General features: G+C 35.3%; 1 protein-coding gene across 4 annotated transcripts in view; it reads left to right on the forward strand.

Moving 5' to 3' along the window:
* Window positions 1-12,933, forward strand: part of ITPR2 (inositol 1,4,5-trisphosphate receptor type 2) — a 470,949-nt gene that overhangs the window by 236,739 nt on the left and 221,277 nt on the right. For all 4 annotated transcript variants that reach the window (XM_072798592.1, XM_072798594.1, XM_072798596.1 and 1 more), the window contains one exon: window positions 9,539-9,729. In XM_072798592.1, coding sequence (XP_072654693.1) covers window positions 9,539-9,729 — 191 coding nt within the window. The remainder of the gene's footprint in view (window positions 1-9,538; window positions 9,730-12,933) is intronic.

Consider the following 12,933-nt stretch of genomic DNA (forward strand, 5'->3'; position numbering starts at 1 on the left):
AATTTATAATATTGGAGAAAACAAAGAGGATACATACTTAAGCAAAAGTCAGGAGAATACTGTTTTTTTTTTTTTTAGTAATTTTTTTAAAGATTTTATTTATTTATTCATAGAGACAGAGAGAGAGAGAGAGGCAGAGACACAGGCAGAGGGAGAAGCAGGCATCATAGAGAGAGCCTGACGTGGGACTCGATCCAGGGTCTCCAGGATCATGCCCTGAGCTGCAGGCGGCGCTAAACCACTGTGCCACGGGGGCTGCCCGAGAATACTGTTTTTATAAAGGAAATGTTCAGGGCATTTATAAGTTGGTAAACACATTCCTATAAATGCAAATATCTATTATAGATCTTCCTCAACTTATGATGGGTTACATCCCTACAAACCCCTCCTAACTTGAAAATATCCTAAGGTCTAAAATACATTTAATACATCTAACCTACTGAACAAAATAGCATAGCCTAGCCTGCCTTAAATGTTCTTGGGTCATTTACATTAGCCTACGGTTAGGCAAGATAATCTAACACAAAGCTTTTATTCCTTAATAAAGTGTCAAATATCTCATGTAATTTATTGAATATTGTACCAAAAGTAAAAAACAGAATGATTGTATGGATGCAAAATCCTCATGATTATGTGACTAGTCCGTGGAACTGTGGCTGCCACTGTCCAGCATCATGAGAGAGGATTCTACTGCATATCACTAGCCTGGGAAAAGATCAAAAGTCAAAACTCAAAAGTACAATTTTCTACTGAATGTGTATCACTTTTGCACCACTGTAAAGTCTAAAAATTGTGAAGTCAAACCACTCTAAATCAGGGACCTTCTGTTGAGTTAACATTTATAAAACACTTCACAATTTGTAAAGTGCTCTCAAGTACATAAGCTCAACTCATCTATCATCAAAAATTCTTAATTCTCATTGTTATTTGTACATTAGATATAAAAGGCAGTAAAAGGCAAGAGCACTTCTTTAGTCAGTGCTTACATTGCTGAGAGCAGTGAGTGTTTATTGAGTGTCAGACAGTGCGGTAAACTTTATGATGTGGACATACTTTTTACCCCATTTTACAGTGAAGATGTGAGTTCAGCAAGGTTAGGCAGCTTGTCTAAGGTCACACAGTCGGGTGGGGACAGAGCTGGGATCTTCTAAATGGATAGGCTAACAGACATTTGTGATGTTCTACTATCACAAATCAGTTTAAACAAGCCTTTCCTGTTTTATGCCTTTAAGATACAGAATACAGATCAAGATTACCATCTTGATTTAAGGTGTATATGAAATGAATGCATACAATTTTCAGAAAACTTAAAAAGAAGGTAAGGAGATAGTGAATTAAGTTAGTAGGTGTTTGAGAGGAAGTCCTCATAGAAAAAGAGCACTTCCTATCAGTTGTCTTTTTTTTCCTTAATGAATACTCCAGAAACTTTTATCAGCTACTATCAGATGTATTGAGGCCATGATCAGTTGTGCATTTATTATGTCACGTTCAGTTTTTCTGATAAAACTTCATAAGCATTTAAAATGGAAGCTGGGGCAGCCCGAGTGGCTTAGCGGTTTAGCGTCGCCTTCAGTCCAGGGCCTGATCCTGCAGACCCAGGATCGAGTCCCACATCAGGCTCCCAGCATGGAGCCTGCTTCTCCCTCTGCCTGTGTCTCTGCCTCTCTCTCTCTGTCTCTCATGAATAAATAAATAAAATCTTAAAAAGAAAGAAGCCCTAAAAATCTATAGAACTTTAAAAAAAATAAAATGGAAGCTGTGATCAATTGTGAATGTACCATGTGTATCATGTTCGGTTTATCCAAACAAACTTCCTAAGCTTCTAAAAGCTGAGATGCTTTTGAAGATTGTATCTGCAGAAATTACCAATCATTAACCTCCATTGCTACACTTTCTTCCAATTTATGTCAAATTTGAAATTGGTAGGAAGATACAGGGTCTTAAGTGATAATAAATGTGAATTCCCAGGCAATGTCATCAGCTGCAAGGGTGCCTAACTGGAATGTAAGGCATACACATGTCTATCATTCTCTACCCTCAATAACGTAAAGTAAGGCTGGTTTGGGAACAAGTCAGGATGGGGACCTCTGGAATAGATGCACGCCATGGTGTTCACTGAGATTTGAGAAATGTTAGGGCCATTAAGGCCATGTCTTCAATGCTCTTGGTCAGTTCCTGTTCCTCAGTTTACTCTTGTATATAAAACACAATAACACATGTTAGAAGTAATTTGAGAAAAAGAATCCAAAAATTACTCCCATATTATTTCACTTAAAAAAGAATTTTGCTCCATGTGTTTCATAATCTTCAAATGATTTGGGGGGATTAATGTTGGGTACTTTGTTGGCAACAGAATCTTTTTTCCAAATGGAAATTCTGTAAAATATCTTCTACAAATGGTTTGAATAATGAACATCAATCTTCAAGCCAATTGTTCCCAAAAAATTTGAACATGTAGAAAATAGTAACCCTTTGAGGAGAGAAATTCAGTGTCTATTAAACAACCAAATCTATTTTTAATCTACCTAGGGTGTTACAGTTGATTGTATGGTGAGTTTGAAATAAAGCACCCCTGTAACTCTAGTTTTTAAAAACATTATTCCTTTTTAAAAGTTAAATCTGAATAAGCTACAAGATAGGACAAAATCCTATAATATTTTTCATGTATTCATTGATTCATTTGATTTATAATGATCCTTGTTTTCTGAAACATACTATTTTAATTGTTTGGCAAATAAAATCTCAAACTGTATTTCCTGCCCTCAATAAATTTCTAGTACATTGGGAGTAAATATAACAGGTACAGAAATCACAGAGCAGAATAAGTGTCTTAACTAAGCAACACTAAATACCTTATCTGTTATAGTATTAGAGCCTGAGGTAGTGCCTAAAGCTCAGTAGATACTCAATAAATACTTATTGCATGAATAAAATAAATGGATGAATACAAATAAATGAGTCAATATCCTACTCTTATCATTGACTGCATAGTATCTTATTGTGCCTATATTCTAAATTATTTAACCCTATTGGCTAGATATTTATGTTGTATCTAATCATTTCATATATGAGGGAGAATAAGGTAAATACCTATGAGTAGAATTTCTGGGTATTTAAATTTTGACAGGCACTGCCCTGTGTAGAGATAATTTAATTTACATGTCACCAGTGATGTAGGAGAGCATTTTCCCCGTTGATAACATGTCATTATCAAATTCTTAGATCTTTGCCAATCATATCGTTATCGATAATATCCTTATAAATATAGTCATAGAAAATATCATTATAAATAAAAGTATTGTCATATATGTTTCTCTTTTAATTAGTGGAGAAAAAAATCTATCCATATTATTGAGTCAGTGGTATTTCCTTTTCTGTGGCTTGTCACTTCTTATACTTTGCTTACTTTTTCTAAAGTTTTTTTTTTTTTTCTTAACAGTTTCTTAATCATTATAACCCCTTCTTTATTAAGGAAATATGCTCTTTGCCCATAAGTAACAATTTAAAAAAGCTTTTTTCATTTGTCATTTGGATTTTTATTTTATTTTTTGGGTGTACAAAAATTTATTTTCTATTAGGTTTACAGATTTTCTTTCATCTTCATGATGGCCTTGATCAGTCTGAGATGTTTTTTAAATTCCCATTGAGAATTTTCATGGTTTTAGTTTGTTTGTGTATTTGGTGGGGCTGTGTACAATTTTGAGCTATCTGGAATATATTTAGTTATAAGGTAGAAGGTATGGAATCAGCTTTATTTTTTCCAGATGACTGGTCAGGTGTGCCAATACTAGTTATTGCATAACCCATAAAATTATAGTCTTTATTCAATTTGGGGATTAAGTGAGTATACTTTGAGTGCCAAACAGGAAAGATGCATTTCATATCTTTAATGTTCTTTGCATTTAACAACACTAGTGCTTCGGTAGAGACTTATTTCGTATATCGTGACATGGTACAGAAAAAGACACCACTGCCCACTCCACTACACCTTCCTTGTGCACCAACTGTTCTGGTTCCTGTGGGCCTGTCCCGTAGGGCTTGACAACCAAGCAGGTGTTCTAATTACTGCTGATACTTGCTGTTGCCTTTCCCCCTACCTGTCAGTTTATCTATCTAAGCATTTTTTTCCATGGCACCTATCACTGCAATATGTGTCTTCTCAGAGATTTTGTTCTGGCAGATACCATCAGTGATTTTGTCTAATTAAAAAATTTCACATAATGTGCAATATTTAATGAATAATAATTAGAAATAGATTTTGATTACATCTGAAAATCACTACAAAGACTAGTCATATCCAGAGAATCTTCAGGATTTATAAGCCTAATTAGTAGCTTAGCCGAATCATCAAAATACCTGTGAATAAAGATAGCTCATTTTAGAGAACTAGCTATCTCTAGGCAGAGCTCCACAAAAGATAAATGCATTAATAACAGCCCATCCTTTCTACTATTAGTTTCTAGAAGAACTCCATATACTTACTCTGTGACAAAACATCCTTAGCAAGATAGTATCCCAATTGCATTCTAATTTAGAAGAGAAATAAGAGCATTTCTTTTTTACATTTTAAACTTTAACGGGACTCTTTCCATTAAAGCACACAGTTGAAGTTAATGTTACAGGCCAGAAGAATGACTGCTGTAGTAAATTCATTAGTTCTTTCTTAATGAGAGACGGGGGACAGGGAATAGCCAGTAATTCCCAAAATACATTCTAGTTCACATTTCAATATACTGTACTATTTGTACCAGAATTTTCCTAATTTAATAAAAGCAAGCTAAGTTTGGATTATATTTTTGTTTGCATTTGAAAAATATTCTAGTTATTGTTTTATAAGTGACATCATGAATTAGTTCTTTTCCTAGTCACAATTTTCTTTTCTGCTTTAATTTTTAAATAATATATGGAAAGCTAATTAGCATTGTCAGTTTTGCTTTTGAATTAATATTTATAATATTTTGACAGTGCAGAGAATATATTTCAAGCCATACTTTTAAAGGGATTAATATTTTTATAATTGCTTGAAAATTTTTCATCGTTATTTCCATAGCTTACTTATTTTAACTCAAATTCTCTTTTCCCCAATTGCATAGTTAATTTTCTTTTATTACTTAGAAATTGTGATTTAGCTCTTGGCTAGAGCTTACCTTAGGCAGGAGAAAGTAAAGAGCTTTTCTTTTATTCAGTTCAATTGTAATGCCCAATTTGTGCTAGGACTAGGACAGGAGACTAGAAAATACCCAATTAACGTAGTACAATTTGGGGAAAGCAAACAAACAAATGAAAAACCCTTTTGACAAAGTTTGGGATAGCTAATTCTCCTGAGCCTCGTCTGTCCGTGCTGTTGGCCATAGTGGAGTAGTGGCAACAACATCGGGGGTGGGTGTGTTTCTCCTGAGATCACTAATTAGAAGCTTGCACTGCTGAGAACAGCAGAGGTGCTGCCATTGGACTGCCTCTCCACTGGTGTCATTAGAAAAATATTCATTGAGTACTTTGCGTAAGTTCTATTGATAGCAACAACGCTTGCTTGATGGTCAGTTGTATCTCATGTACCTGATTCCTAAAGGGGAGATAAATCCCAATTCCCTCCTCTATATTTGAAATGTTGGTGTAAACTTCATTATAATATATTTTGACGAACATTGAAGTTTATAAGTTTTTGTTTTTTCTTTGCTTAGAAAATAACATATAACAGCATTGTCTTCTGTTTAACTTTCGAATGTTCAGAGCAAGCCCAGCCTATGTGTGAAGCAGCCAGAAAGGGAGGAAAGTCTCGCCAGGATTTGATCGTGGTGCAGGATTGAGTATTTATAAAAATATGTGCATCTTGGCAGTGCTCAGGCCGTCTGTCCTTCAGATGGAACAGGAGTGCCGTTGCTCTGCTGTGTGTAATGGACATAAATGGAGACAACGTATGCTTTGGAAAAGGGACATTTACAATGACTATGGGAAACCATTCACTAGGGAAATCTGGTCGGTGGTGCAGTTGATTCTTTAGGGTTACCTTAGAGCAAAATTTATTATTTCCTTAAATTTCAGCTAGAGCTCTTATTTAAATTGGTACCTTCTTGTGTTGGTAGCTAAAATTACCTGTTTTCAAAGAAGTTTTAAAGTATCTTTCAACTTCAGAGAATTTTCACCAGTAGAACTTGTACTGCCTACTGTTGTTGTGGTTTCCTTTTATTATATGAAGCAAGACCATTCTCTTTCTTTTCGTTTCATTCGTTAAAAAAGTCTTCCAGAGACTATCGTGATTTCTATATCATATCCTTATATCTCTGTCTCTTGACTTAATAGCTGTAAATAATATCTATATCTCCATGCTGAAAGATAAGGAATATAACATTGCCTTCATTTTGACCTCTTCTCTCCCACTCTGTGTTCTAATTACTGCTTAGATGATTGGTTTTATGTTGTTATGATTTCTGAAATTTGTATTCTATTTGGAAATACAATGAAATCTTTTATAGGATGATACAATTTAAAAATCAGTGATCAGAGCTTACAATACTCTGATACATAAATATTTTCTTCACTCTATAGCAATTAGAGACAAAGATGTTGTGTGATGATACTGAGACTTTACCAACTGGGAGAAAATTTCCTAACCATTAGTATCTAATGGATCTTCCTTCACTTGTGTCTTGCGTTTTCTTCTTCAGGTTCATACTCAGTTGCCATGATTTCTTGTATTCACTTTGACATTTTCTTGGATTCCTTTCTCCCTTTTGTTGAGTGATTTTCATGGTGGGTTTAGAGAAAAAATTCTGAGACTCACATGTTCTGACATGTTTTTAATTCAGATATCACTTTTGATTTTCAATTTAGATGGATATAAACTCCTAGTTTCAAAATTTGTTGCCCATTAGCTTTTAAAAATATTATTCTGTTGTTTCTAGCATACAATACTGATGGTGAGAAGTTTGGTGTTGCCAATCTCTTTTCTATAGAAATCCTCTTTTTTCTCTGGAAGTTCCTGCTTTTTTTCTTGGCTGTTGGCATTTAAATTAGTTTTGTCGGGCAACCATAACAGATTTCCAGAAGTAGGTGGCTTACAATAATAGAAATTTCACAATTTTGGAGGCTAGAAGTCTGAAATCGAGGTGTCAGTGGCGACATACTGAGACCTCATGCCTTTTTCTTCAATTCCATTGTTTGCTGCCAGTCCTTGGCATTCCTTGCCTTGAAGCTACATAAATCCTATCTCTCCCTTGATCTTCACATGGCATTCTTCTCCCTGTGTGTCTGTTTCTGTTACCTCTTTCTTATAAGAACACCAGTTGAATTGGATGAGGGCCCACCCTAATTTAGTATGACCTTGTCTTAACATGAATACATTTACTAAGACCCTATTTCCAAATAAGGTCACATTCACAGGCACCTATGATTTAGACTTGAACATATATATTTGGGTAGCACAATCAACCCATGATAGCAGTGTCAGTTTTTACCAGAATATGGTCAATATACTTATTTAATCCTGTCAAACACACAGTGGGCCTTTTCAGTTTGAAGACCTGCATCTTTCTTCAGATCAAGCAATTGTCATTTATTATTTTCTTAATAATTTCTTCCCTTCTATTGTCTCTGATATTTCTTCCTGAAACTTATATATTTTAGATATGTGACTTTCTGAATGACTCTTTCTATTTCATATTCTCTGTTTTATTATCCCTTTTGATCTTTTATGCTTTATGTTCTAGAAGATTCTTTGACTTCCCCAGATTATCAACTTGGTCTTTATTCTTATCCTTTTCTTTTTCAGCCATTTTGAAATGTTTATTTGTGCAATTATATTTTAATTTCCAAGATTTCTATTGCTGATTTTCTAGTAGTATATACCCACATTTTCTGAAGACAGTAATCAGAATTATTTAAATATTTTTTGTTCTTTCCTGAATCATTTCTGTTTTCACTGGACCAGTTATTCTTAATGCTCTTAGTTTTCTCTATGATTCTTGGTGGTGTGATCTTGGTTATAAAGGCTTGTACTGACTGTATGGGATCCACTGCAGTTTTGAGGTTCTGTTTCTCTGCTAGCATTCTTGTATAAATGACACATCTGGCCCAGAGTTTTGGGTAAGGGGCTGAGAAATGATATGCAGGCTTTCCTTTGGGGTGTGTGTGTGTGTATACCTGTGTGAAGCAGAAAAACAGCTGAGAATACTAACAAGGGTTAAAATAGGAGAGCTTTGCTCAGGAGTTAGAGTCTTGTACATTTTCTCTTTTCACTGGAGCTGCCTCTTCTCTCTCCCTTATTCTACTTCTTATTTGATGAAGATCTTTGGAGTTACTTCAAGCTTCTCTGTCAAGTCCTGACACCTTCATTTGGCATTATCTCCAGGCAGGAATTTCATTTTCATGAGAGGACGTTTCTGTAGTTTCCTAACTTTATCCTCTAGGTAAAAACTGCTGTTGCTAACTGCTCTGTTTATGCTAGTCAGAGGGAGGAGGACCTTAACTTCCCCAGTGATGTACATGCTGGTCTTTAAAGAGTTGCCCAGATAACTCCCCTATTATCACTCTTGGTGTTGGTTGACTCTGTTCCGAGGAAGACCTGTTATCATTCTTATCTCTTGTAGAGCAGTGTATGATCCTCGTCCTTCTCTGATGGACTCATCCTATCTTCATTCTGCTTACAAAAATGCTTTAACATTTCTGTTTTTCTTATGGGAGGCATTCTCATTTTTCCAGTACTGTGATAGAAGTCTGATGAAATAAAACCTTAAGGAATATAAAAAATCTGCAATTGAAGAGGGCACACATTGTTCATAGGAGTCCTTCTTCCCCAGATTCACTGAAATGTCTATTTTATAGCTGTTTTACTACCTGAGATTTTGTGTGTGCACACATGTGTGTGCATACATGCATGCACATCAATTATACTAATGAACAGACTGGCAGGATTTTATCATGTGTTTTCTGTCTGCATTCTTATTTTCCTTGGCAGCTGGGAAAGTACACGTTTGCATGGTTGTTTTACACTGTTTTTCTATATTGATGCTGTGTGAAGTGCATTTCAAACATTAATCATCAAGAAATCAAATAAGGTCTTGAATGTTTAATGAGCTCACTTTAATAATTGGCCATAAGAATTGAAATGTTTTCAAACTAAAGGCTTTTGTAGTTACAGAAAATGATTTAATGACAGAGCTTAAAGATTTGATTTTTCCCCTTTTTTTCTAGTTTTATTGAGGTATAATTGACATAGAAGATCATATTCATTTAGGGTGCACAACATAATAACTTAATATATTCATATGTAGCAAAATGATTGCCACAATAAATTTAATTAATGTCCATCACCTCACATAGTTAGAATTTTTTCTTGTGATGAGAACTTTTAATATTTATTCTCTTAGACAATTTCAAATACATGATACAGTTTTAAGTATAGTCATCATACTGTTAATTATATCACAGAACTTATATTTTTTCTATTTGTTCTATGTTTATAAAATTATTTCAGTAATGTGTAAGAAGCTGTAGTCAAATTAAGAGAAAAATATTTTAATTCTTTCTTTTTTTTTTTTAGCAAAGAATCGTGGGATTGCCATTCCAGTGGATTTGGACAGTCAAGTTAATACTCTTTTCCTGAAGAGCCATTCCAATATGGTGCAGAGAGCAGCCATGGGTTGGAGACTATCAGCTCGCTCTGGACCACGCTTTAAGGAAGCTCTTGGAGGGCCTGCTTGGGATTACAGAAATATTATTGAAAAGTTACAGGTACAATAAGAGCATGCGATGGCTTACCATTTTCTAAGTTATAATTTTTAATATATGTAGTAATGCAAGTAGAATATGGTTAAAAATATCAAGTTCTATTTGGGGACTAGGCTTTACTTTACAATCCCTACCAATATTACCCTTTTTAAAAGCATGGCTTCCGTGTAAAATTTGTTATTTTTGGTTCTGTGTAAAAATAATGATATATTATTTAATATGTTTGATAGCATAGTAATGGGATTTATTTATTTGTTTGTGATGGGTTTTAATATCAAAATGATAATAATAATAAAAATGGAAAAACAAGTTACCATAAATTCTCATGTAATAAATTAAATATTCATAACTTGCTTCGGTTTATCTCTTAGTATTCTCTTCGAGTCTTTTGGTGAAAGTGGTGTAAGCACCTTTAGTCTCACATTATTTGCACAGTATCCCAATCCTGTGTTTGGCCTGGATTCTGGACCATGGAGTAAAGAGAGACATTGTATTCATCTGCTCAGGCTGCCGTCACAATACCATAGACAGGGTGGTTTAACCAATAGAAATTTATTTTATCACAGTTCTGGAGTTAGAAGCCCAAGATCAACGTGGTAGCAGGTTTGTTTTCTTGTGAATTCCCTTTCCTTGGCTTGCAGTTGGCTGCTTGGTCACTGTGTCCTCATATGGTCCTTCCTCTGTGCACATACATGTCTGTATTGTTATTCCTTCTTCTTATAGGGACACCAGTCATAATGGATTAGAGCTGCCCATATGAATTCATTTTACCTTAATTGCCTCTTTAAAGGCCCTATCTACAATTATAGTCCCATTCTGAAGTACTTCAACATATGAGTTTTGTTATGGAGACACAATTCAACCCATCAGAGAAATCTTCCCACCCACGTAATTGTAGACAATTTCATGGAGTAAATTAGGGTATGGTTTGAGGAAATTGTTTGGCTTGGAGAATAGTCAAGACATGAACTGGAATAAATATTGCAAGAGGTCACATGTAGAAAAATTGGTGGAGGTTCAGAATTTTAATAGCTTAGTGTTATATGTGATTAAAAAAACAAGATAGACTCAGTGTGAAAAACTTGAAGGCTATAGGTCATTAAAAATTTGGATGAAAATGTCATTATAAATTATTAAACAGTTATTGGTGTGCAGGAAAGAATTATCAGGAAGAGACTAGAAGAGGGAAGAGTAGTTAAGAATCACTAAGTATCTGGAGTGCCTCAGTGGCTCAGTCAGTTAAGCACCTCACTCCTGATTTCGGCTCAGGTCATGATCTCAGGGTCGTAAGATTGAGCCCCATATTGGGCTCTGCATTGAATGTGGAACCTGCTTAAGATTCTCTGTCGCTTTCTCCCTCTCACCTCCCCACCTTTTCTCTCTCCCTTAAAAAAAAAAAAAAAGGAAAAAGGAAAAAGGAAAAAAAAAAGAATCACTAAATGTCTCAGCCAGGTGGCAGTATCAATGAATTGAAGAAACAGGTTACAACAGACCTGCCTTGGGTGGAGATACGAGAGGGAATGAGAGGTGTTTAAGAGAAACTGATGATTGAACACTAGGTGCTATTATTAAGACGTTTTATTGTGGGAGAGAAGGAGAGAATACAGTAGAAGGAGGTTGGCCATGGTCATTCATAATATGCTGAATCACATTAACAGGCTATTAAATTTATTGAAAGTTAAGTCTATATTTGGAGATATTCGTTGGAGCAGGGACAGCAGATGGTGTCACTAAAAGGAAGAATATAGTGTAAGAAAAACAAAGAACATCTTGTAAGAGGTCAGGAGTGACAGAATGGCTAAATAAGAGAGACAAAAGGCAGAGTCAGAAAGAAGAGGAGTCAAGTTTATGAGAGCAAAAAAAATAGAACATTTCAGAGGAGAGATGGATAGGAGTGTTAGCCAGTATAGAAAGGGCATGCCTTGGTACACATCCTTTGGTACACTCATTGGCATTCATTCAGTAAATACGTATTTGGTTAAAACTCAATATCAGTCACTGTGTGCTAGAGATGGAGCCGTGATCTCTGTGTTCCCATGGGGCACACATTCTCACCCATTATAGATGAATGATATAATGTTAGATAATTAAAATTGCTATGAATAAAATAAAGCACAGTAACAACATGGTGAAGAAATACTGGGAGAAGAATCTTACAGTAAGGAATTCTTCTCTGTTGAGGTGACATTTGAGCTGAGAACTAAATGAGGAAGAGGAATAATCTGTTCAAAGATTTGAGAACAGATTTTTATTGGGAGGGAATAATAAATGCAAAGGTACTTAGGCAGGAATGAAGTCAGTGGATTTGAGGAGCCAAAAGAAGCCCACTGGGGTAGAAGTTTAGTGAGCAAAGGAGGAAAGGATTATGAAATTAGGGGCCAAACCATGTAGAGACTTGCACGGTAAGGCATTTGGATTTTATTCTAAGTGAGACGGCAAATCATTGTAGATTTTCAGTAGAGGATAAGAATGACATGGTTTACTTTTTAAAAGGTCACTGGATTTTGAGTGAGGTATGGATTATATGGTCCACACATAGAAGCAGTGACTCTCTTGTATTAATTCAGGCAAAAGATGATGGCAGCTTGGCTTAAGGAGGTAGAGATAAGAATGAAGAGAAGTAGATGAATTTTAGATAGATTTGGTTGCAGGGCCAACAGGACTTGGTAGATGGGTGGATGAGTTGTGGGGTATTGGAGAAAAAGAATAGAGGATATGATATGATTGAATTATCTCTAAGATAGGGAAGAATAGGAGAATTATATTTAGGAATTCTGTGTGTGGGATTTTTAAGTTTGAGTTGCCTATTTAGATATACTCGTGAGCATGTCAAACAGGCAGTTGGATTTTTTAGTCTAGAGTGGTTTGGAAAGATGTCTATGCAGGAAATATAAATGTGGAATGCTCTAGCATATAAATGATATTAAAACCATGGACTTGGATGAGATTTCTCGTAAGAAAGGATCAGGAACTACTGGGAGTTGGTGAAGAAATGGTCAGGACATAGGTGGAAAATAGAGAAAGTGTGATGTCACAGAAGCCAAGAGCAAAAAGGTTTTGACAGCACAGAAACAGGTGTGTAAAATCCTTAGCAGTGGTTGGGTAAGACGAGCACAGCAAAGTAACCACTGGATTTGTTAATAGGGAGATGATTGCAACTAACTGGTACTCAACAGTAATGATTACATTCATAAGGAATAATATGTG

This window comes from Canis lupus, chromosome 25 (assembly GCF_048164855.1).
Source record: "Canis lupus baileyi chromosome 25, mCanLup2.hap1, whole genome shotgun sequence".
Classification (NCBI taxonomy): domain Eukaryota; kingdom Metazoa; phylum Chordata; class Mammalia; order Carnivora; family Canidae; genus Canis; species Canis lupus.